Here is a 27,605-nt window from a genome sequence, read left to right as displayed (position 1 = left end):
TGGCCGTGACTTCCTGCAAAATGAGCTGTTTTTATTTATTGTTCATATTTTATACGAAAATAATCACTTGACGACCGGTCTGGCCTAGTGGATAGTGATCCTGCCTATGAAACCGATGGTCCTGGTTTCGAATCCCGGATGAGCATATATATTTGTTCCTGAGTCATGAATATTTTCTATGTATTTAAGTATGTGTATATTATATATATCGTTGTATGAGTACCCACAACACAAGCTTTCTTGAGCTTTCCGTGGGACTTAGTCAATTTGTGTAAGAATGTGCCTATAATATTTATTAATTTATTTGTTATTATTTGATCAAATGGAGAAAACTGTCTATAAGGTTTACAAAAGCTCTTTTGTCGCTTCTCACTCTTGAATTTTTACAAAAATCCACTTACAGAAGATACTGTGTTTTCAGTTCTTACCCTGTCTTCCTAAAAAATAAAATTAAGCCTACCCCTCTCAACTCCCTAAATTTCCCCCTAAAATCATAAAATAATGGACTTTAACTTATTAACAGTATTAATGATGGTACTTGCTATAACTGTTCCAAATGTTAGAGTACCTATGCCAAACGGTCTTTGAGAAAAACCCATTTAACCGATTTGCGAGATCGAAAGTGATCTCAAGAGCTCCACGAACAGTTGTGTGCGGAGCTCTAAAAATATGTCGGTCTTTTCACATTGTCCTTACATTCTATTATATTTATACTATCTTATAAATGAGAATTTAACAAGATATTTGAAAATCATGGATTACTACAAGACGCCGTAATCAGTATGGCTAAGCTAATATGGTCGGTATTTTATTATCTGTCATCATGCCTGTCACTTTCTGACAAGCATGTAAGTGCGAAAGTGACGCATGACATGACAAGTGATAAAAATGCGACCATGATACCGCTGCAGATCATAGAATTTAATTAATTCATGAAACGCCGTTTTATAATTAATCACCTCACGATATGGATAGGTTAGGTTTGTGGTCAACCGATTATTTCGTAAAATGATGGCCACGTCATAAAATGATACATTCTAAGATCTGGCCACGCCATCTGCATAACACTTTTTTACTTATATACCTAATGTTTTAAAGGGTCGACAACGCGTATGTAACACCTCTGGAGTTCCTGCAGGCTTCGGTGACTGCTTACCAACAGGCGGGCAGTATGCTTGTTTGCCACCGACGTGGTATATAATAAAAATACTGTCAGAAACACGTGGCTTTAATCTCTCGGTTTATTAAACCTGTTTTATAATTAGGAGTCCAACTATTACAATATTAAAATTTTGACTGGTTCTCAGCCTCAAGGTTGGACCGATCCAACTCCAAGAGAAAAACAACTATTATGCCACTGACGCGGACATCTGGAGGAATTTAATCCGCAAATTAAAATAATATGATGCCGAGTCCTGCGGTGTGATTATATAAAGCCGCAAATGATATCTAGTTACAGACATACACGATGAGCACTCCATTTATGAACGGCAAGATGTAGCCAACTAGCTAGTCTGTTGCAGATATCTAATGTAAAATTAATATACTTAATTTAAAAAAAACCAGCCATGTGCGAGTCGGACTTGCGCACGTAAGGTTCCATACCATTATATATAAAAATCGGCCAAGTGCGAGTCGAACTCGCACAGGAAGGGTTCCGTACCATTATCTATAAAAACGGTCACCCATCCAAGTACAGGGGGCCTACCGCGAAAACCGAAATTCGCAAAATGTGGGGATCTTTCTCTTTTACTCTCACTAAGACGTAATTAGAGTGACAGAGAAAAATGCCCGCAATTGATGAACTTCGATTTTCGCGGTTATAGCCCTGACCCCGCCCGACGTTGTTTAACTTCGGTGATTGGATGAGAACCTGGAAATTGGAAATAAATATTTATTTTATTCTGTTTTTAGTATTTGTTGTTATAGCGGCAACAGAAATAAATAATCTGTAGAAATTTCAACTGGCTAACTATCACGGTTCATGAGATACAGCCTGGTGACAGACGGACGGACGGACGGACAGCGGAGTCTCAGTAATAGGGTCTACACAGATATTTGTTTCTAAGTGGGTGTTTTCTGCATATATTGTCAATGTATACAAGTATTTATTTATTATATATGTACATCATTATCTACCCAGAATACAATCCTTATTGAGCTTACTGTGCACTAAGTCAATATGTGTAATAATATTCTGTAATATTTATTTTATTTATGTGATTTATTTGTGGTGCGATATCCTATCGGATATCAGGGGGCCTAGCCGAGATGACAATTGTTTGCAGGAAAAGAAACGCTGTCATTTCTATGCATAACTTACCTTAGCATTTCCAGAGCAGATCCTGCATGAGAATATCTAGATTACCAGTAACCAATAATCAGTGTGCTTATTGCTTTCATAGGTGATACAAGTTGGTACATTTTATTGGTTCAGCTATGCTGGTGCAGCGGTGCTGGTGGCACAGCGGAGGTCGCGGGTTCAAACCCCGGCTCGTTCCCAAATATCATTTGATATTTACCAGTCGGTTTTCGGTGAAGGAAAAACATCGTGAGGAAACCGGACTAATCCCAGGCCTAGTTTACCCTTTGGGTTGAAAGGCTAGATGGCAGTCGCTTTCGTAAAAACTATTGCCTACGCCAATTATTGGGATTATTTGCCAAGCGGACCCCAGGCTTCCATGAGCCGTGCCAAAATGCCGGGGCAATGCGAGGAAGATGATGATATGAAACCCTGTGGGGCACTGCAAGGCTAATATATTTAATACATTGCTTATATTAAGTAATGACCATGCTTCATGTATCATATAATCGAGAATGATCTATTCTCCATCGTTCTGGAGACACGTACGGCTTCTATCGTCCTTATTGTTCTGGTTCTAGGTCTTCTTTACCTTCTCAATATTCAATAGATTAGAACTTCCCTAAGTACCTACAACTACTACGTACGTACGTAGTTAGTTTATGTCATATATGTAAGTAGGAAACTACGTAGGGTTTGTCATGAATATCTAAGTCAATGCAGTATAAAAATTTACCTTCTATACATATAGTGCTTCTTATCTATTGTCCTATGTGGCTACCACCAGTTCGGCACTGACAAAAACGCTATCGAGAACGTAACTTACTTTCTATGCATCTCGCTCGTACGCGCATATAAGTGCGAGCGAGATGTATAGTATATGTCAGTTTTAACACTGGTACGGGTACTATTTTATGTAATATTTTGTAATGGTAACACTCTGATCAAACGACGAATCAAAACATGTCGAGCGATATTTCGACCAAAATTAGTCGAGTCTCAGGGGATATTTATGCAAATATGTCCTGAATACGCTTTTTCTTAATTTTACCGACAGTATTGTTCTTGTTTTCCTTTTCATCTCAAATCAGCAACGCTTATTTTAAGATGCATTTGTTTATTTTTTTCAGCTTACAGCGATTTCAATTCTATTCATGAGTTGTACGCAATATCGTTTGGCGGGCAAGGTCAAACTCAATTTAGACGATTACTACATAACAGACCAATTCTAGCAGGTAGTGGATTTTTCTAGATAGAAATTTAATACGTTTTTTCTATTTTTCACCACTTCATACTTGCTCACCACCTCTGGTTATCAAGCCATACGAGTAACGTTAGAGATCAGTCCTATAAATAGATTTACTGATTAGGTGGATATATTTGATGTAACTAATTTACGTAAGTAAATATTCATTATTGTGCACCATACAGTAAAAAATACATAGCAAATGAAATACAGTTAAAATCTAGGTAGATAGGTAGGTAGTGTTATCATCATCGTCTCCGAGCCGTTTTCTGCCACAGGAACTGCTTTCTACCGCTGAATGTCGCTGGTGCGCTCTCAGGTGACTGACGTAGCCAATCTTAGCAGCGAATGTGCGGCCACACTCGCTGCAGGTCAGCACCCCTCCGACGTAATTATATGTCATAGCCATGGTCTACCTAGTGGTCGAGTTAGGTATTAAAAAGGTTCACATTATGTGAATAATCCGGTTTAATGACAACATGATGTACTCGTATAAACAACAAACTTGATTTATTAAGTAGCTAAAACTCTGTCAATGGCTTTTTTATACTCGTATATATAATAATTATTATTTTTTATATTTATTATTATAGGACATTATTACACAAATTGACTAAGTCCCACAATAGCTCATTAAGGCTTGTTGTGGGTACTTAGACAACGATATATTATATAAATTACATGTGCTCATCACACGAATAAATGCCCTTACCAGGATTTTAGAAATCTTACATTCTAATAGGCTGTTTCCTTTACACCGTCCCGATACGGTGTGATAATATTCCGTAATCCGATTATAAACGGTTTTGTCGTCAAAATAGTGTTTAAAGTTTATGAAATGTATATATATATCTGTATGTTGCCCCTTGTTGTCTGATAATAAACAGTTGGTTGTATTTTCTAAGGTAAGGTTATTCTTTTGATTGAATTTTCTTACTCATATGTTGCTATTAAGAGATTATGACGCATACAATACAGCGTGTTTTTATACAACCGCAATAAAGAATTAAGGACACAGTGCAATTAATTTATGTGTTTTTTTCGAGCGGCAATGAATTGCATACGCAATCACTTGTGACAGTTGTGACGTCACGTCAATATGTGCGACGTTTAGAATAAAAACAAAATAATGACACCTACTGCATGCTAAATAATTTTATAAGGAGAAAATAAAATTCGTATTATTTTTTGTCAAACAGTTGAATGTTTATTCATGCAAATGCCTTGCCTAATTTACCCGAGAATATCAAAAATACACGCTGTTCCACGGGACTGCGCCCGGACATGACGGCACTATATAATGGCCAAACGGGAAGTAAGTACGACCCCCAGAATACTTGTGAATCCCTTTGAGAGGACGAGAGTTAGGGCAGCTCATACCTCATTAACTGCTTCACTGTGTAGACACGAAAGAGAAGTTATGTAAGAGCCGTTTCCCACTTATGTCAAGTTTTTTGCGGGTACGGTTTTTTATAGGACCCAGTTTTATATAGTATGAGTGCAATCCCGCAAACACAATGCTCGTTCATACGTTTCTAGGTATAGCACGTATATTACTTAAACGGGATCCTGCAAAAAACCGTACCCGCAAAAAACTGAAGGTAAGTGGGAAAGACCTCTACCTACTTGTACACGACACTATAATGTACGCACGGTGTTCCGCGTCAGATATTTGGATGCCCGCCGTAGGTCAACACTGTATAAACACATGTCCATACTTCGAGGAAGTAAGCGTATAATTTGGACATGCGTTGAATACATGTTGAATATGATAGGTACACTATTCATGTATTCATGTAACCATGGACTAATGAACGCGTAGACACCGTATTATGTGTAAGTTACAGTACAATATTACAGAAATTAAGTTATTCCGTTAGTATGGTGCACTTAATCCATTCCTTTCATACAATAGTCTGGTTCATTTAAATTCCATGGCAACATCCACACTGTGTACCCCTTACATTTAAGTGTCAAAAAGACCTGTATAGGCACCGTATTGGGTATAGTAATCTGCAATACAATTTTATAAAAAATACACACAGCACTACAATGTTAACACAAAATTGCAGTTTTAAGTATAAATATAATTCTACGCCGCGGTCCAAACTCAATAGACTGTTTTATTGACGTATAATACCATTAAAAATAAATAAAAACAAACATATATTTATTGACTAGATATATGATTTCAAGCTAGCATGCCCGTATTGCCAGTACTGAAATATGGAGAACTCACGAAAAGATTCGTAACTATTATACATATAGTAGTGGTAAATACCATTCGTCATATACTATTTTACTAACGAGTTAAATGAATTAGTTTTAAAAACGCCAAAAAGATCTTTACTATTGGTTAGTATTTTTTTCATGGCTATTGTAAAATAGCTTATACAACATTTTATTTTAAAATAGCCTACAAAACCTCTAGAACTCATTCATGCAACTCAGCTATGCAACTTATAAACGTAGTCGCCAGTCGCCACTGACCGGCTGTGGGCACGCTCTGTAACTAAATAATAATCTCGAGTCGTTTTTAATACAACACCTAGCGGGAAAGTGATCTGTGATTACCAAGGTCGGAAAAGATGACTAAAGTGATGTCTGCTTATCCTCGTCTACAACGGATTTTATCCGTATGACCAAGTATGACTAGGGATGCTATTAATAAGTATGTACGAGTAATAAGTAAATAAAGCAATGCTAAAACTAGAAAAAAATAGCCTAGCGGGGCCTAGCAAAGATGACTCTAGTCTGTTCCCAGCCAAGCAAGGTTAGAAAAAATTCCAAGCCATCTCATTAAATAACAATTGTTACCGAAAGTTTTAACTTTTCAATTATGTACCTTACGAGTATCTTCTCGCCATTTCTCAAGGGTTTCCCGAATCGCTGATAAATACTATACTGGTTTATCGAGCATCCTTGATTACTTAGGAATAACCCAAATAGCTAGGCAAACCATTAAATACCTACTAAGTACTGTCCCGAAAAAAATAACTAACTACTTAAAAAGGGAGAGGCCGTAGGTACTTGTTTTTTTTTGTGCTAATAAACTTTTCTTATCTTATCTTAATTGCACATTCGAACGAGCACCTGACATTAACCTGTTATACCCGTTTTGATGTATGTCTAAGGACAAATACAGTCACGGGTAAAAATAGACTATGTTTTTCCGGTTGCCTAAATGTGGTTCCTTTCAATGTGGTAATCTAAATACTTACGTAAAAATTTAACATACTTTTTTTTAAATCTTTATTGTTTTTGAGAAATGGGTTACATTGCCGGTAATTACTATTGTAACAATTTTACATGGACTCACCAAGACTCTACCTTTACAGGTGTACAAACAAACATTTCCTTAAAACGAAGCATTAATACACTAATAAATCATAATCTAAACTCTTACTCTTAATAAAAATCATGTAATAACAAAAATGAAATAAAATAAAATTGAAGTCAAATACAATCAAATTCCATTATCAAAATCATTATTTAAAAAATCATTAATACTATAAAAACACCTCTGTACTAGCCAAGCTTGGACTTGTGATTTAAATATATTCAAATTATTATTCTTAAAAATGTCAGGTAATTTATTATAAATACGAATACACATAATATACGAGTTTCTCGAAGAAAGTGCCAAATTAACCGAAGGTTTATGTAAAGTAAACTTATACTGTGTTCTTGTCGCGCGGGGACCCATGGTTTAGGCATAGGTTTAGCAAATATAACCTAATTGATTTTAGATACCAACTTAATATTGATTATTATTTATTATTTATATATATTTTTGGCATGTAGGCACTCCTAAATTTAAGTTCTTGTAATACTAACAATTTTATGGACCCAGAGTCTGAATACATTGAAATAGCAGTTTTACCTCCACAGTAACTACCCCCAGGTTCAGAACTGATGGTTTAAATCCCTTTTTTCATCTTTTCAGGACGGACGAGCAAGGCATCGCGGTAAAAATATATGAAGGTGTGGTCACCACACTTGAAATTCTACTGCTGCTTGTCAAAATGTGGGTGTCCTGGATATACGCCATGTACCAGCTTGTCGTACCACCGGTGCCGAAGAGCGTGGAAGGAGAGATCATTCTGGTAAGTCTAGCAATAAATTAGCAACTTTAGTCTTAAAGGCAGCCTTTGAAGCCACTTAGCACCCAAATTTGCTAAGTGGCAACGACACGAAAAAGACTGAATCATTATTTATTTAAAGTTCATTCCACTAAATACAATATTCCACAGTGCAGGCTTCGTCATAGCTGCTACTCCCAAAATACCTAGTATCCACAACACGATTCGCCAAAAAAATGTGTTCCATAGATTATAGCATGACCATGTTCAACCTAGCATAACAGACATTTTGCGTATCAGGGATTGGCGTCATACAAAGGTCACTTAGATAAGTTTTGCAATAGACAAATATGAAACAAACAGGTGTCCTATCACATATACTTTTTTTAAACTATATTTCCATAGACAATGATTGACTGGAAAACATTTACTTTCTTTTTAAATTTACTTGGTTATTAAAAAATCTTAACTTTGTATGAAATGAAAATGTATAAAATATGCATAAAGAGCCCTTAGCCCACGCCGACGTTTTCAAAGTTAAATTTAAAAAAAAAGTAAATGTTTTCCGCCCAAACATTGTCTATGGAAATATAGTAAAAAAAAAAAAATGTGATAGCGATAGGCCACCTCATTGTTTCATATTTGTTTATTGCAAAACTTATCTAGTGACCTTAGTATTCAAAGTTGTTAAGGTTGACCTAAGTATATATTGGGTTGAAATTGAAACTCTACGTCCATGGGGTCCCAGTGCGCACAAGTATTTTGCAGAAATGACGTCTGGTTGACGTAACTGGTGACCGAAGAGCTGGCGGCTTCCTCGCACGACGTATCAGTATTGCGATACAAACGGGGAAATGCCGCCAGCATCCTTGGTACAATGCCTCAAGGGCCTGTTTTAGATATAAGCTAGTTATAGTAATCATCTGTATATATCCATTATGTATATTGATATTGTAAATAAAATGTTCTATCAGTATCCGTATCGCTATCGCGTATTCGAAGGATTGTAATAAGCACAACATAGGTTCTACCTACCTAAATAATTAGCATTCTAATTTACGTAGTTTCGCATTGTTGTGTTGTGTGACCTTTGAATCTTTGCCAAGATATGTTAATGCATTATTTGCACAACAATACCTACAATACGTAGACAAAATATGAAAGATGTTTCTACAACAATTTTGGATTTGGATTTTTTGCAAAACGTAAAAATTGCGAATTGCGAGACAACGAGGAAATGCCGGCAGCATCCTTACTACAATGCCTCAAGGACCTACTTTAGATTTAAGCCAGTTATAGTACCTGTGTATATATCTATTATGTAAATAAAAAACAACTTATAATAGGTATAAGTACAATAGGTAAACAAACATTTTTCCCCGAGACATGTTTTATGCAAAATAGGTAAGGTCAGATTAAAGTTAAATGACTACGATATAATCTCGTCTGTTTTTAAAACAATTTTAGCAGTGCAGTTGTTGTTCTTTTAATTCGAATACCGGAACTTGCTGACATCATCGAACACCTCCATTACCAGTCCGCCTGCAGTCCCTAAGGGCCTACCGCGAACCACGTTCGACGTGTTGCCTCTCTGTAGCACTTGTAAATTCGTGCGTAAGTGTGATAGGGAGGCCACACGTCGAACGTGGTTCGCGGTAGGCCTTCTGGTCCTATCGGGCGGCCGGCCAATAATACACAGAAGCGATTAATGCTTGTTGGTAATGGCCTGCTGCTACCTCTGTAGTCACACACTAGAAGTTTGGAATTATCAGTTTTCGCCCCAGGACCACGGCTTGTCCGTCCGAAATCTGTCGACGCTGACCGGAATCGTCAAGCGGCCACGCACTCTCGGTTCGTATTAGTCATCAGGTCGATACCTGAAATGGAACTGTTAGTGTGTGACCTTTTGCGATTAACTAACAGACTAATATCATCAGGTGAACTGGTAATCTGTAGGTGCCTTTGCCTGTCAATGTAACTGTTTTATTACATGCCTATCTGCGTTATTCAAAATTACTAATTATTTCCAACCCAATGTTTATGATTTGAGAAGTTATTTAGTACCATTAGGCCTGTAACGTCGTAGAGTAAGGAAACAGTCAGTATCAAATAGCGCCACTGTCGCCAGATATCCCGGGTTCAATTCCCAGGCTTATATGCTAAAGTCGCGGAAGAATGTTCTCGATCCCAGGACGCTTCTTCATCGGTAACACGCGTTGGCGGACCGACGCAGACTGACTGACTTAAATACACATGCATACATAACTCATACATACACATAACATGAATAACTCGTTGTAATATATCTACGTCCGTGTCTCATTAATCTCATTATAGTTTTGTTTTTGAAGTTATTTGTTAAAAAAACTTTTCTTTCAGATCACAGGTGCAGGTCACGGCATGGGTCGCGAGATGGCGCTGAGGTTCGGGAAACTGGGAGGAGTCATCGTCTGTGTAGATATTAATGGCGCCGGCAACCAGGAAACTGTGGACGCCATTAAGACCAACAAGGGGATGGCGCACCGATATGAGTAAGTTTTTTTTTGCTTCATAAGTTCAGTTAAGTGTCAGTCATCTTACAATTATGCATTTGGAACCTCCTTTTATTCCATTTAAATATGATTTGACATTGGACCCGGGTCCGTCCTTAAACTACGTCCAAAAGAGTGGTAGGGCACAGCAAAGCCGATGTTTTTCCAGATCTGGTCAGGTGATAACAAAAAAATGAGATTTTCTGTAGACTTATAAATAAACAAAAAATGCTGTTAATAAAGTTGTTGCTAGTTTTTTTGAGATTCTTGAATTTCAAATGTTTTATTTTTTTAACATTTGTTTTTGTTAGAATGGAGTCGAAACAAGAAACTCGGCGAAAACGTGTTGTACATTTTAAAAATTCTAACTTAAGAATGGGAAAGACACAGTGGGTCATTTTAGTACAGAAAATGTACCAGTTTCTACTATATATTGAATTCTTGCATCCTTGACTATAAAGCGCACAACTGGGGAAGTACCTCCACCTTACAGAAAACCGCAGCCAAATAACACTAGACACTAGTCATAGTGTTTTGTTCCTGCCGGTGAGTAAGGTTGCCAGAGCTTAACGAGGGTGCGGAGTGTCCTCTGGAGTTGCAGGCGTACATTGGCTATCGAGACTGCTTACCATCAGGCGGGCCGTATGCTTGTTTGCAACCGTATATATAAAAAAAAACATTGGAATTTAGGTGGTCACTGCATGGACCGCTTGGTGACGGTCAGGTTCGGGCAACTGGCAGGAGTCAGTCTGTGTAGATATTAATGCCGCCGGCTACCAGAAAACTGTGGTCGTCATCAAGGCCAACATGGAGAAGGCGTATTAATATAAATCAATGTAACTCAAGTTTACTGATGGTACCTGCATGGCTACCACGAGTTCGCATATGACAGTTACGTTAGTTGCGTGAACTCGGTCGCATTCCCTCTCTATCGCACCAATAGATCAGTACGAGCGAGATTGACTGCGATCAAGTTTACGCAGTCGCTCATAAACGTCAAGTGTCAACTCGTGGTACGGCTACTGTTTTTTCCTAATAGTCCTATTTGAATTTGACACCTTGTATATAATAGGCATACTCTAACACCAATTATCAGCCCGATTCGAACTTTAAAAAACCTAAAGATACGATATGGATTCGATATGTCAGGGCTATAACTGCGAAAATCGAAGTTCGTCAATAGGCTAGATGACATTTTTTTTATTAATGGTATCAATCGTTCAGGTTAGTTTTTAGAATCAAATGTCTATATGGGATCCATTGCATTAAAGCAATACAAAAGTCAGAAATGATAGTCAAAGTCCGACAGTCGTACTTCACTCGCGAAACGCTCCCAACAAAACGATAAGCAAACGTGACGTCACGGTCACCAAGAGCCCATCTTGAAGTATGAAAAACATTATTTTTTGATTTTGTCGGTGAAATATTGCGTTTATGTATGTTATACAATATTTCTTTGGATAAAATTGCGAATTTTGGTTTTAGCGGTAGACCCCCAGTGTCAAAAGTGACGTATTTGTTTGATAAACGTCACTTTTGACACTGACATATCTAATCCATATCGTATCTTTAGCAAATGTTTGACGTATCTCAAAGTTCGAATCGGCCCGTATGTTGGATATTGCTAACGTTACAGCAAACATCAATTAAGTATTCATATTCGCAAACAATCCAAAGTGTGCTAACAGGGAAGTTTAATCTGATCAATATTTAGTATAGATTACGTCGCTAGTTTTTATGTAAATATAAATATACACGTCTTACTTTGAATACAATATAGTAAACACCCCTACAATGGAACAGGCACCAGTAATGGGATGCTATAGACAAATCCTGTAAAACAAGTATTTACCATCAATTTTTACGGCATACCACAGCCGTATAATCTTAATATATATATAAAATGCTAATGTGCGTAAGTAAAGACACGGTTTTCTCTATCACCACTATTTCCAATCAACTTCCTGTTGGGGTGGTAAATACCCCTTGGTCTCCCGGTGGGAGTAAGGGAGTTTGGTCGCGGTGGGTGGAAGTGGGTGGTTGTGGGTGGCTAAAATGTGAAAAAATATATATCTGTCCTTTTCTAACTCATGGGAACCTTTGGAAAGTTCTAAAAATTTCTGGAATTTCTGGAATAATCTAGAAAACTCCAGAATGTGTACAACTGTAACAATCGATCTAGAATGTTCCAGAAAGTTCTAGAAATTTCTGGAATGATCTAGAAAGTTCCAAAATTGTGTGCGACTGCTAAAATCGACCTAGAATGTTCCAGAAAGTTCTAAAAATTTCTAGAATGATCTAGAAAGTTCCCAAATTGTGTGTGACTGTAACAATCGATCTAGAATGTTCCAGAAAGTTCTAAAAATTTCTAGAATGATCTAAAAAGTTCCAAAATTGTGTGTGACTGCTAAAATCGATCTAGAATGTTCCAGAAAGTTCTAAAAATTTCTAGAATGATCTAGAAAGTTCCCAAATTGTGTGTGACTGCTAAAATCGATCTAGAATGTTCCAAAAAGTTCTAAAAATTTCTAGAATGATCTAAAAAGTTCCAAAATTATGTGTGACTGCTAAAATCGATCTAGAATGTTCCAGAAAGTTCTAAAAATTTCTAGAATGATCTAAAAAGTTCCAAAATTGTGTGTGACTGTTAAAATCGATCTAGAATGTTCCAGAAAGTTCTAAAAATTTCTGGAATGATCTAAAAAGTTCCAAAATTGTGTGTGACTGCTAGAATCGATCTAGAATGTTCCAGAAAGTTCTAAAAATTTCTGGAATGATCTAGAAAGTTCTAGAAATGTTTGGAAAGATCTAGAAAGATTCAAAATTGTTTGCAAGTGTAAAAATCGATATGGAATGCTCTAGATAGTTCTAGAAATGACTAGAATAACCTAGAAGCTTCTAGAAAGTTCCGAAATGTGTGCAACTATTGAAATTAATCCTGACGATCCAGATCGTAATTAAGTACCTCGGAATGTTCTAGAGTTTTCTCATACTAGAAATTTCGATTTCCAACGGTATATAAACCGAAAATCAGTGACTTTTTGTCAGTTGAACCGTGTTTACAGTCGCGAAAAGATCAATTGAAGCCAAGAGTGAACAGTGATTACATAAATTGAAGTGATTTGAACAAATGAAAAAGTAAAAACTATTTGACTATTCTAGAGTGTTCTGATACTAGAAATTTCGATTTCCAACGGTATATAAACCGAAAATCAGTGACTTTTTGTCAGTTGAACCGTGTTTACAGTCGCGAAAAGATCAATTGAAGCCAAGAGTGAACAGTGATTACATAAATTGAAGTGATTTGAACAAATGAAAAAGTAAAAACTATTTGACTATTCTAGAGTGTTCTGATACTAGAAATTTCGATTTTCAACGGTATATAAACCGAAAGTGAGTAACTTTTCGTTAGTTTTATCATTGTAACAACCAAGATATTCGTTTTGATTAATTTTATTACTTTTTTTATATTTACAATGCCAAGGCGAAAAAAAGTATTTACAAAACCCAAAGTGGTTTCAAAAAGAAGAAAAATAGCACGTCAAAATGAAACAGAAGAACAAAAAGAAAAACGTGTTTTAAACATTCGTAAAGGAGTAAAAAGAATTAGAGAAAATTTAACCGAAGAGGAAAGAGCACGTATTAATGAAGAAACCAGATGTCGAGTAAGATCACTCAGAAATCGTCAATCTGCTGATCAACGTGAACTGGAAAATACCAAAAAAAAAGAAAGAATGGCTACTTTACGCCAACGACGAGCTGCTTCATGTAAAGTTGGAAGTTTAGAACTTCAGGATTTCCATTATGATTGCAAAAAACAATACAGTGAACATCCAAATATTGTCATCGGAAAAATGGATACGATATGCGAGTATTGTCATGCCCGGAAATTTAAAGGCGAAACTGCTGGTATATGCTGCTCGAGTGGTAAAGTCAATTTACCAGCACTAGATGTACCACCACCTCAATTACTCGCATATATGACTGGAGAAACACCAGATTCCAATCATTTTCTACAAAATATACGTCGATACAACTGTTGTTTTCAAATGACTTCATTTGGAGCTTCATTAATATGTCAGGAAGAAAATTTCAGCCCGGTTTTTAAGGTTCAAGGCCAAATTTATCACCGATTAGGCTCTCTTTTGCCGATGTCTAATGAATCTCCAAAATTTCTTCAAATATACTTTGTTGGTAACGATGAACTTGAAACAGACCAACGTTGCTCTAACTTTCAGGGACTGCAACGAGATATTATTCAAAAATTACAACGTCTACTTCATAATCATAATCAACTAATCAATGTGTTCAAGACTTCTCTAGACCAAATGGCTGCAGATAATTATAAGATCGTCATTCGAGCAGATAAAAGACCAGCCGGTCAACACGAACGAAGGTTTAATGCACCTCAAACGAACGAAGTTGCCGTAGTCATTGTTGATAACGAATGTAGTCGTCGTGATATTATTATTCAACGTCGAAGTAATAAATTGCAACGTATTGCTGAAACACATCGTAGTTATGATGCGCTACAATATCCGCTAATTTTTTGGCAAGGTGAGGATGGTTATCATTTCAATATTCAACAAATCAATCCAGCTACAGGTGTCGAAACTAACAAAAAAGTATCAGCTATGCAATTCTATGCTTATCGAATTATGACTAGAAATGGTGAATATAACCATATTTTAAACTGTCGGCAGCTATTTCAGCAGTTTATTGTAGACATGTATGCTAAAATTGAAACGGAAAGATTAGATTTTATTCGCCATAATCAACGAAAGTTGCGTTCGGATGAATACATCCATTTGAAAGATGCAATGATAAATGATGGAAACGTCGATAACATGGGAAAATTGGTCATCTTGCCATCGACATTCACTGGAAGTCCACGTCACATGCATGAATATGCTCAAGATGCAATAACTTATGTTAGGAAACACGGCAGACCAGATTTATTTATAACATTCACATGTAATTCTTCATGGATGGAAATCAAAGAAGAATTACAATATGGTCAGACGGCCAGCGATCGACATGATATTGTTGCCCGAGTTTTCCGTCAAAAACAAATTAAATTTATAGACGCCATTGTGAAAAATCAAATATTTGGTGTTGTTATCTGCTGGATGTTTTCAATTGAATGGCAGAAACGAGGATTGCCACATTCACACAACTTAATTTGGCTCCAAAATAAAATTCAACCGAATCAAATAGATGATATCATCAAAGCTGAATTTCCAAACCCGGAAGAAGATTCTGATCTTTATAGTATAATCGTAAAAAACATGGTTCATGGCCCGTGTGGTGAGCTAAATAGAAATTCTCCGTGTATGAAAGATGGAAAATGTACGAAACGTTATCCAAAGCCATTTTTGAACGAAACAGTTACAGGCGAAGACGGATATCCTAAATATAGACGTCGATCACCAGAACAAGGCGGATTTACAGCTAAAATTAAAATACGAGGTAATGCAGATCAAGTTAATAATCAATGGGTAGTACCATATAATCCACTTTTATCTAAAATGTTCAATGCCCATATCAATGTTGAATACTGCAGTTCTGTTAAATCTATAAAATATGTATGCAAATATATTAACAAAGGCAGTGATATGGCTGTTTTTACGTTAACCAATGAAAACCAGCATGATGAAATAGTACAGTATCAAATGGGTCGTTACATTAATACCAACGAAGCAATTTGGCGAATTTTAAGTTTTCCAATACACGATCGAGATCCACCGGTTCAACATTTATCCGTCCACCTAGAAAATGGACAACGTGTGTTTTTTACAACAGAAACAGCACAAAAAGTTGCGACGGAACCACCAACTCGAACAACTTTAACAGCATTTTTTGAATTATGCCAGAAAGACCAATTTGCTAAGACTTTACTTTACTCAGAAGTACCCAGCTATTATACATGGGATACAACAAGTAAACAATTTAATCCTCGAAAACGTGGAATGCAAGTAGAAGGACATGATGGAGTGTTCAAGAGTAACACAATAGGACGAGTCTACACAGTGCATCCAAAAAACGCTGAATGTTTCTATCTACGCTTATTACTTCACACTATTCGTGGTCCAACGTGTTTTGAAGACCTAAAAACTGTCAATGGTTACATTTGTGAGACATATCGTGAAGCATGTCAAAGATTGGGTCTACTAGAAAACGATAATCATTGGGAGTTAGCTATGAATGAAGCAGCCCAAACGGCAACAGCAAGTCAAATTCGTGAGCTATTTGCAATCATATTAACTACATGTAATCCTTCTAATCCAAATCGACTATGGCTTAAATATCGAGAATATATGAGCGATGACATCTTGGCTGATTTACGACAGCAAAATCCGGACTTAGAAATTAATTTTAATGAAGAAATTTTTAACAAAGCTTTGATATTGATAGAAGATAAATGTTTAGCAATTTCTAACCAAACGTTAATACAACTAGGTGTTCAATCTCCTAAACGAAATCATTTGGATGTTATGAACAGTGAATTTTTAAGAGAAACAAATTATAATATCGACGAATTGAGGCTTTACATCCAACACAACAAACCCTTATTAATTGAGAGTCAAAAACAAGCTTACGACATAATAATGGATTATTATAAAAATCAGCGAAGTGGTATAATATTTTTAGACGCACCTGGTGGCACCGGGAAAACATTTTTGATAAATTTAATTCTAGCTGAAATCCGTGCAAATAAAGAAATCGTTCTCGCCCTAGCATCATCTGGAATAGCGGCAACACTTATGGATGGTGGACGAACGGCACATTCTGGTTTAAAATTACCATTAGATGTAGCTAACTACGAATTCCCGGTATGTGACATCACAAAATCATCGGCACGTGGACAAATATTAAAACAGTGCAAAGCCATTATATGGGATGAAAGCACAATGGCTCATAGAAAATCCCTAGAAGCACTAAACAGAACACTTCAAGATTTACGCGACAACACGAATATAATGGGAGGTGTATTGTTAATACTATCAGGCGATTTCCGTCAAACGCTACCTGTCATTCCGAAATCAACGCCGGCAGATGAAATTAACGCTTGCCTGAAGAAGTCGTTCATATGGGAACAGGTAAAAATAATTAAATTAACAACAAATATGAGAGCACAGATTTCAGGAGATGAAAAGGCCCAAGAATTTGCTGAAAAACTTTTACAAATAGGAGAGGGCACTTATCCAATAGACGAAAATACTGGCCAAATCACACTAACTAATGAGTTATGTAATGCTGTTGAAACACCGGAACAACTTATAAATGAAGTGTATCCAAGTATTGCTGAAAATTATACTAATTCAGAATGGTTACGGGAGCGCATTATTCTAGCCACGAAAAACGACATTGTCAATAGCATCAACAACATCATCCAGGAAATGATTCCGGGAGAAGAGAAAATCTACAACTCAATCGATACAATGACTGATGAACAAGAAAGCGTAAATTTTCCTTCTGAATTTTTGAATTCACTAAATGTTCCAGGAATGCCATTGCACTGCCTTAAATTGAAAGTTGGTTCACCAATTATTCTATTACGAAATCTGAACTCGCCAAAATTGTGTAATGGTACGAGACTCTGTATTAAACAGCTACAAAATAACATCATCGAAGCCAGTATAATGACTGGTAAAGAAAAAGGACAAATAGTATTTATACCACGAATACCTTTAATATCAAATGGATTGCCCTTTACGTTTAAACGTTTACAATTCCCGGTGAAGTTGGCTTACAGTATGACCATCAACAAAGCACAGGGCCAAACATTCAAATACTGTGGCGTTGACTTAAAGGAACCATGCTTTGCACATGGTCAATTATACGTTGCATGCTCACGAGCAGGATCACCTCGAAATTTGTTCATCTACAGCCCGGGCAATAAAACAATAAATGTAGTCTATAAGCAAGTATTATAGAAAAATTAAACAAAATGTAAATGTATAATATAACGTGTAATATGTTAATGTATTTATCATATATGTAGTATGTAGAATATCATATGTAAATAATTGTGTGAATAAAACATAAATTTTCCATTTACTAAGGTGTTTTTTATTCTAACTTATGATTATTTCAATTAGTTAATTAGTTAATTAATTAAATATACTTTCTATACACCGCATATTTAATGGTCGACTAAGTCTTTCAATATCTAAGATAGAAATCTATATTATCTACGTTAAAAAATGCATCCTCAAATATTTTTTATACCATTAAACATGCGATTTATTTTAACCCGAGCAACGCCGGGTTTTGCAGCTAGTTTTCGTATAAAATAGTAAATAAGTGATTTAGCCGAGGGACTTAGCGAGCAAAATTTTAAACTTATACCTAGTTAGTCATTTTAAACGAAGAGTTAAAACAAATTACGATTTTTTTTTTGTTTGGAAGCATTTCGATGGCATCTAAGAGGGAGGAATAGCTTTTTGAACGAAATACTTAATGGTATTTTTTTCTATGAAATTCGATTACGGGAGAAAACGGCTTCCACTAACTAAATCTTAACAAATCATTTTGATTTTGATGTCGGACGCTTCAGCATAATATATTCTAGGTGTATAGGTTTTTTTTCGAAAAAAAGGTACCAAATTCAAAAACGAAACAATTGCTTCTGCTACTCCAGGGGAATCATGAAGCTCATTGCCGACTTACTGACTAGGTAGGTACTGGTTGATTGATTAAGAACAAAAGGACAAATAGTACATTGTGGCCGAGGGATGGAAAGAACGCCTTTTCCATCTCCCAAAAACCTGTTTCTACTTTGAGACTCGTACATAATTACACATTTTGCATACTTGCAATAAAATGTATGAGCATGTTTGAGAAAAGTGACAAAATGACAGTTCAAGTGCCCCAATGTTTGATAGCGATCCCTCAATTTAATGCAGGATAATTGGGTAGTAACTTCTTTAGTAGGGGCGAGTAAGACAACACAAAGATAAGTTGACACAGCATCCATATCTCGCAAGACACAGGCACTATCATGCTGTCTGTAGATAAATACGTCCATTATATAGTTTGGCCCAGGACTTTCTAATTTCAAAAATAGACAAAGAGAATATCCTGTCTTTCTTTTACGCTAGTACTAGCACTAAAAAGAAAGGGATGAGTATAGTTTTCTCTGTTATTACTTACTGCCAGACAAGTTGTATTTGCCAGACTGTATCCGTATTGTATGCTTACCGCAATTTTACTAATACGGCACTTATTAGCGACAGCGTAAATAGCAGTTGCCTATACAAATATTTTTTTTATCTAAAAACACAGCTTATGTCTTCCAGGTGTGACGTAACAGACAGCAAAGCTGTAGCCGCGTTGGCGGAGCGCGTGCGCCGCGAGGTTGGTGACGTCACGATGCTGGTCAACAACGCTGGGATCATGCCCTGCAAGCCTCTGTCGCAGCATACCGAGAAAGATATTAGAACTATGATGGAAGTCAACGTCATGGCGCACTTCTGGGTGAGAGATACGATGGTTTAAAATCTCTGGAGTCAGGTTGCATCTTGTTATAGTCAGACCAAGTAATAGTATTTCATAAGGAATGGATACATGAAGTCTGTGAAATACGCTGTATGCCAGATGTTGTATGGTGGTTCAGTCACAGTAAAGCGAGAAGGAACATCAGGACTATGATGGAAGTCAACGTTATGGCGCACTTTTATGTAAGAGCCATGACGCTAGGTATTAAACTCACACGGAGCAACAAGGCCACATACATGGCAGAACATACATGTGCGAAACTTGCTCAACTTGCTTTGATAGTTTTCCAAGCGATGCAATTGTCTTTCCACTCCCGAGGCAAATTATTTTGTACCGTAACGTAATATACTTGATAATTGTGCACTTTAAGTATTTTTTTATCACATTTGTTTGAAAATTGTCGAGGCTGGCTTGAGTTTGCGTGTGTGGCTAAGCAACAGCAGGCATAATTCACCGGGAAAATCCATATTTTCCTTTAATCATTTCTATTTTTATGTCCTATTCGCTTAGTTATGATAGATTGCTCGTTTTCTATCCATTGAACTATTTATTGTGGTATTTTATGCAGCATTTGTATGAGAGGTAAAAAGAAGGCGTTTGGTGTAACATTTGACCCGTAGACGTTTTCTACGGCGTTTTTATGTATATGTTCACGGATATACTTATTAATGACAAATAAAAGTTCGTGACTAGAAAAGATTTTATAATATAATATATGTACAACATGTGGCATTTACCCTTCCAGATGCTCCAGAACTTCCTGCCATCAATGATGGAGAAGAACCACGGCCACATCGTAGCCATGTCCTCAATGGCTGGCATGCTTGGTCTCCGCAATCTGGTGCCGTACTGCGCCTCCAAGTTTGCAGTAAGGGGCATGATGGAAGCTCTGCACGAGGAACTGAGGGAGGACTCCAAGGATTATAGTGGAGTAAGTACTCAGGGACTGAAATGTTTGGTCGCAACCAGCCGCTCTTGATGTGTATACATGTTCGCAGTTCGAGGCATTATTTTACCAAAGAACTCCAATAAAAAGTGCCACACACACGAGTCCTATTTCTAAACATAATAGCATAGTTCGAAGACGTTTCTAGTTCAAAAAATATTTTAGTATGGGATAGCGCATCGTTACTCGTGAATTTCCAATATGACTTGGAACTCCGGTAGCCGCTTAAGAAGTATAACAGTCTTAGATGTCGCTAGGGTCCCTGTGAGGCCCATACAAAGTGGAAATATTTGCTGTGAGGTGAGGTGTTGGTAGTTCAGATGGAAGAGCACTGGGCTAGAGACAACACAGCAAAGTTTTCCACTTTTCATTTATTTCTAAGCTTAATAGCATCGTTCGCAGACGTTTTTGCTTGATACAAAATTAATAAAGTTCTCGTTGAATGAGATTTTGTTATTTTAGTAGTTTTTCATAAAATCTCTGTTAAATGTTATACTTCTTATTAATAGCTTGTTGGGGCATGTTAGACTTAACAAACTATTGAAACACTAACTCCACTATAGATCAAGAAGGCTTTGAAAACATGAGCTTGACGCTTGACTTCTTGCTGACTGGTGGGAGACTTTTCTGTGATAAAGGGAAGAAAGAGAGGAATGTAGCCCAGCAGTGGAACACTTTATGCTCTGAAATAAATAAGTAATAAAAATTAACGGTTCTCTTTCACAGATCAAAATGACCGTAATCTGCCCATACATCGTGGACACGGGCCTGTGCAAGAACCCCAAGATCCGCTTCCCCACCCTGATGAAGATCGTCACAGCCGATGAGGCGGCGGACAACATCGTCGATGCCGTGAGGAGGAACTACTCCGAGATTACCATTCCTAGCTCTTTGTATTACGTAAACTCGGTAAGTGCTTCCATTTGAGCATATACCTTCAAAATGCTACTGAAGCCAATGTCCCAGGATCTCTATTTAACTGCTGACCACGCCAAGCGGAGAAGCTACGATCCCCCGCAGCGAGGGACCGGATTCAAGGGAAGAGGGAACTTAGTTACTTCGTCCACTATTTTAGTCCGAAGCGTTATACGTACCCGGATGTTCTCTACCCTGATGAAGATGAATTACTCAGAGTTCACTATTCCTAGCTCCTTGTACCATGTTAATTCGGTAAGTAAGAACACTAAGTCACTTATTATCCCTCAAAATGCAACAGAAGCCAATGTCCCAGGATCTTTATTCTAATTGAAAACCGCAACAGGTGAAGAAGTCAAAATGTAACACACCCATGGAAGCTGCGATGCATTAGATGAACCAAAAACTGTGTTTGATAAGTAGCTGATGAGTGTCACTGGAATATAATCTACCTATAGATTTTAATGATTGTACACATACAATAGAGTGTTGTTTATCATTTTAGATAAGTCATTACACCTTATAAAACAAAATCCCCCGCCGTGTCTGTCTGTTTTTATGTATGTGCACGATAAACTAAAAAACTACTGAACGGATTTTCATGCTGTTTGCAGCTATCTATAAAGTGATTCTTGAGGAAGGTTTAAGTTTTGTACTTTTGGTGGAGGGTTGTTATATTTATTTGCGTATTTATCTTTATTTTTCCGGTGGGAGGATGGGAACATTAACTGCATGTAAAAATACGCAAGTAAGTATAACGGGTTAGCTCTGATTGACTAGGATGTTATCTTTTCGTGGATTAGCAAAGTAATATTTTGTGTTTTAATTAGTTCGGATTTCCGCAAAGTAACGCCTGATTCTATTCATTATTTGAAGGTGTAGGTGTATAAAGTATCAAGGATTTGTGTAAACGGTGCGAAGCCGGGACGGGTCTCTAAATCAGATGTAACTGAGAGTGGAACGGCTTTAGAATTTAAATCATGAAACAAGAATTTAAAAAAATATATGCCGGAAATAAAACTGAAGTCGAAGTTTAGATCTTTTCGTTAAAAAAAATAGCTATAATACCAGAATCTTCTTTTTCAGTTCCTACGACCGCTGCCCAGAACTGTTCCACTTCATCTCAAGGACTTCCTGGATTCTGGGCTGGAGGCCCAATAACTTTAAGTGTTTATTAAGTTTAAATGAGACGTTAGGTAACAAACTTAAATACATTTATAAACTTCAAGTACTCCTCTCTTCAGACAAACAAATTATGCCTTCAATTATTTGTTTAAACTACTTATTGTTGTCCGAGTCGATAATATGAATCATAAATATCGTGATACCAACGTTAACGTTAACTGTGGTGGGTGAGAATTGGTATTGTAAATCCTAACTGTTTTAGCTCTAGGAGGAACTAATATCCCATAAAATTGTACCTATTTAAGAAAATCTTCTTGAAATTTCTAGAAGGTTTAAGGAATAAATTTGGGCTTTACTCTTATAGAACCAAACATGACTATAATGGCTTCTCACGAGCCATATCTTAAGTTAGTAATTCTAGGATTACGCGATGGTTGATTATTATTAACTATGATATCAATTGTGATGTATTTTTATAGCACCTTCTGGGATAATTTCAAAGCAAGACTATTTGAAGTTACATAATACATAAAATTTCAAATACCAGTGAGCTTGTAAGATTTGTGATGTAAAGAAGTTAAAGGATGACTCTCGCTAGAAAGTCCTTGACCCAGGCCAAGGCGTTGACACTTCAGGGGGCCTAGCCAAGATGCCAATCGTTTGCACCGTAGCGAACGAACCGCTAATGTCACTCTGTCGCACTCATATGTAAGAGTTATAGAACAGACAGACAGATATTAGCGTTTCGTTCACTACGGCGCAGACATACTCACACAAACCCAAATCATCGGTCCGGCAACTGACCGGGGCTCCGACATGGATGAATTTATCGGAAGTGCCTCTTCGATATCGGATGCCAATGGCACCTATGAGAAAAACATATATTTTATATTTTTTTCTTCTATTGGATATCCGATATCGGATCAGGCAATGTGATCTAAGCATCACATGATCACCGACCACCTGCCATAGAAAACGAAGTGTCTGAAGCCTTGGCCTGGACCCGAACCGTTCTGGCGTGAATCGTCCTTGTGATCATATTATGTATGTGTTAAGATTTTATTTGAAGCAATATGGCTCGACTCACTTATTGTCAGTGTGTCTCACTGTTGTAATATACATGCTGTGTCTTTTCATATGTCTATCAGAATAATTAAAGTGGAGTTCAATGGTAAAGACAAATAATGCAAACAAACCAATTTATCTTCATTTCTTCGTAGCTCGCACTTTCTGTTGACAACCATGATTTTATCGACAGTTTATTTACCCTTTTATATCAATGACTAATTAAAATATATGTTAATATTTCAATGAAAATAACCATCGTAGAACTTTTAGGATATACGTCAAATGCTAACAACATTTGCCTTTTCTACTTAACTCCACATTAGTAGTTTTTTCTTTTAAATCAAGGCAATACTTACCTGTGAAGATGAAGTGCCTTCAATCCAATGTATAATTTTATAGTTAATGAATCAGGATATGGCATTTAGTATAATGAAATGGGTCCATTAATATACGTATATAATGTATAGAAACGTCTCTGCGCTTAGATATTTTACTTTGTTTAAAGTGGTTTTGATGAAAACTGATAATTATATATATAGTTAAACTATTAATATGCACGCGGCACATTGCTAAAAACTGATAATGCTGATATGAGTAGACTGTAGAGTAGACTGAAATTGTAACAATCATAATGATAATAAATCGATGATATTTGAGTGAAAATAAACAAACTCCTTTTAAATGTTAGGAAAACCGAAGGAAGAAGGAAGAAGAACAACGGTCTGAGGAAGCGAGGGGTAGATATCTGTCACGGGGATTGGACGGTCAAGTGGTGTGATATTAGGTACGCAACCTCGAACCTCTTATTAAAACAGGACAGGACAGGAGGGTAACCGCGAAAGTCGAAGTTCGAAAATGGCGGGCATCTTTCTCTGTCTCTCTAATTACGCCTTCATTGAAGTAAAAGAGGAAGATCCTCGCAATTTGCCAATTTCGCATTCGGTTTAGATATAAGAATAATAAAGCCTAGAAGACCTGGCAACTGTAGTGTTATCTTTTTTTAACTTGAAGTAACTTTTACCATAACTTAAAGTGTTGACTTTAACGCGATGTTGCGTCCGAAATCTTTATTAAATTCTTTGTCAAGGTAATTTTTTTGTCTTGCACATTTAGACCCCAGGGTTTCTCCAGGGGTAAAACTGTGCCATTTTGTTCCAATGGATCAAGTAAATATGTTCCCGTATAAAAAATGTTGGTTTCACTTTTTAACGGGACGGTCATATTTAAGGAACTAGGAGGCGTAGTCTGATTATACAACAAGTTATGCATTTGATATGGATATAAATAAATATAAATAAATAAATATCTGTCCGTGTCAAAAGTAATGAATGTTTAGCTTCCTCTAGCTACCGCTGCTGTAAATTTCTGAGTGTAAGGCCTGAGTGGACGCTCGAGTTGGGCATGCGGCAGGGCGGGGCGTGCGGCGTGTAGTGCATGTTCAACAAATGCAAACGTACAGGAGCGGCCGCACTGCACGCTGCTCGCAGCACGTGCGCCCGACGCCACGCTGCACGCCCCGGTGAATGCTCCGCTTCGAGCGTCCGCTCAGGCCTTACACTAATAACGAATTCCAATAGAGAAAGCAAAAAATTATGGAATGTGGAGGTAAGGAATTAAATCTCCATGTACCAAAAAGTGTCATCAAAAAACCATAAATAGGTGGTGCTACAATACCTAGAATATTTGACAAAAAAATCAAATCATAGACAGCGCACTTCACTCCGTCAATAACGCCTAGATGCTTAGCTACTCTAGCGCTACTCTGGAGAGTATGGAACTATTATTTACAGCTGACAGCTGGACACTTTTGCAACAGTTCTACTACAAGAGATTTCACTCATTTTAAATCCACACTCCATACAAATAATGTAAACAAATATGACAGCTTTTGTTGGCATTTGACATGTAACCTAAAATATGTATGGAGGTTGATTTCGCTGAAATCAACCATACAAATAAAATATAAATTGTTGCTAAGATCATGATTGTCGTCAAACAGTGCGTGATTACGAAGTATTGAATGTAAACTGGTTTGTTTACGATATTTGCCATTTCTATTGGATTTACATAATTATATACCATGAACAAGATAATAGGGACCGTGCGCGTCGGAGGGTCTGCCATTTTGTGGTCTGAATCGGAACCATAAACATGCACATTTACACGTCAAGTGTTTTCTTGTGCATAGTAGGTTCTGCCATCTTGTGGGCTACATCGGAACAATAAACATCACATTTACGCTTCGCGCCAAAAATCTGACAGCTCCTGTGCTGCCTCCTACAGTTCATGCACGCTCCCTATAGTGATATTATTTAGTGCCTTAGATAGCACCTAATTAATTGTAATAATTGTTTGTTCGGGCAGTACGTATATGATAATAAGAATAACATAATAAAATGGATTAAATATATTATATTTGATCAAATTACCATCACAAGAATCAATTATGTATTATGTGCCTATTCTATAACAATAAGTATAAATAAAGTATATATGTGCAATAATAGAAACTTATGTATGTGTATGATGTGCCATATGACTTGCAAAAAATAGGATAACTTTGGAAGTAAAAAACAAAGGCTCAACTCAAGTTTCGACTATTTTAACCCATTCAACGCTAATCACATTTTGTCGTTTTGCCTCTACGAATCATTTTCTCTACATACCGGGAAACTTATGTTATCGGCTGTGACGCAGCGCTACGACCGTAGCTCAGCGGTGAATGTGTTAAGATGGGATATGCAATGGATCGTAAATGCATAAAAGAAAGACATTTTTGTCCTAGCTTGCCTTATAATTTCAATAATCGGACAGACAGACGGACATGACGAATCTATAAGGGTTCCGTTTTTTGCCATTTGGCTACAGAACCCTAAAAATTGCTTTTGTGTTTCTAAAGTGATCTGTTTGTTTTAAATAGTTTGTAAATAGATAAGTTAGGATTTGTATATTTGTTTTGAATGGGAATTTTAATATATAAATGGAAGAAAATTAAAAATTGTTTAATTTAAACTCAACTTACTCTACCCTACACATACATCTATGTAATATCTATGTAATATAAAGGCACAGAGTATTACTTATAATAATAATTGGGAGCGCACTATTCGCCAACAAACTGTCTTCAGTTTGGCGAAGCTTTTGTATGTATATAGTCAAAAGTATTTTTTGAAATAAATTAAAAAAAGAATACTATAAGCGCTCACCTGCTTTGAGGGAGTCGATCGTCCTACATTACCAAAACATGTTGTCTTATGAACTGTTAGATAAATTTGAACCTTAATACTATCACGATACAATTGCTTTTTAATTAAATGGCATTTTTGTTATTACAAGTCCCTGACACGGGAGCCGACCGCTCGCATAAAAGAAACAATGACTTATTTAACAGATTAGGGTCTTAGGAGTAAAAATCATTTTAGAAAATCTGTTGCAAATCGCTTTACCTTCGCTCTCTCATTTCCTTTCTCTGGTGCCAGCTCGCCCCCAGTAATTATCAACTCTTTTCCAGGCCGCACCAATCTAGAAGGTTTTCCTAAAAAATCCAAATATATTTCAATTAATTCAGCTTTGATGGTTCTACTAGTTGGACTAGTTACATTTACCGAAAGTGCAATCTAAATTGAACCTTAAATCGTAATGCTAAAGTTGAAATTCTATGTGGTCGATAAATCGTACTATGACTGCGGGCTAAGCACGGTCCCAATATTATCGCTTGTCACCATGCCTGTCACGTTCTAACAAGCATGTAAGTGCAAAAGTGACAGACATAGTGACAGGTGATACAAAAGGCAACAATGCTGCCACCGCTGGAAAAAGGTTAATAACCATTTCCCACCAACCGTCTGTGTTAAACGGTAGACCGTTACTCAGACAGACAGACTATCGA

General features: G+C 36.9%; 1 protein-coding gene across 2 annotated transcripts in view; it reads left to right on the top strand.

The window, feature by feature from the left end:
• Positions 1-26,714, top strand: part of LOC133519298 (17-beta-hydroxysteroid dehydrogenase 13-like) — a 49,261-nt gene extending 22,547 nt beyond the window's left edge. For both annotated transcript variants that reach the window (XM_061853328.1, XM_061853327.1), the window contains exons 3-8: positions 7,495-7,654; positions 10,010-10,161; positions 19,464-19,641; positions 20,408-20,593; positions 21,335-21,517; positions 22,610-26,714. In XM_061853328.1, the coding sequence (XP_061709312.1) occupies positions 7,495-7,654; positions 10,010-10,161; positions 19,464-19,641; positions 20,408-20,593; positions 21,335-21,517; positions 22,610-22,684 (934 nt within the window). In that variant the 3' untranslated portion in view covers positions 22,685-26,714. The remainder of the gene's footprint in view (positions 1-7,494; positions 7,655-10,009; positions 10,162-19,463; positions 19,642-20,407; positions 20,594-21,334; positions 21,518-22,609) is intronic.
• Positions 26,715-27,605: the final 891 nt, after the last annotated feature.

This window comes from Cydia pomonella, chromosome 6 (assembly GCF_033807575.1).
Source record: "Cydia pomonella isolate Wapato2018A chromosome 6, ilCydPomo1, whole genome shotgun sequence".
NCBI lineage: Eukaryota > Metazoa > Arthropoda > Insecta > Lepidoptera > Tortricidae > Cydia > Cydia pomonella.
Note: the sequence above shows the minus strand (reverse complement) of the source record. Positions and strands in the feature narration are given on the sequence as shown.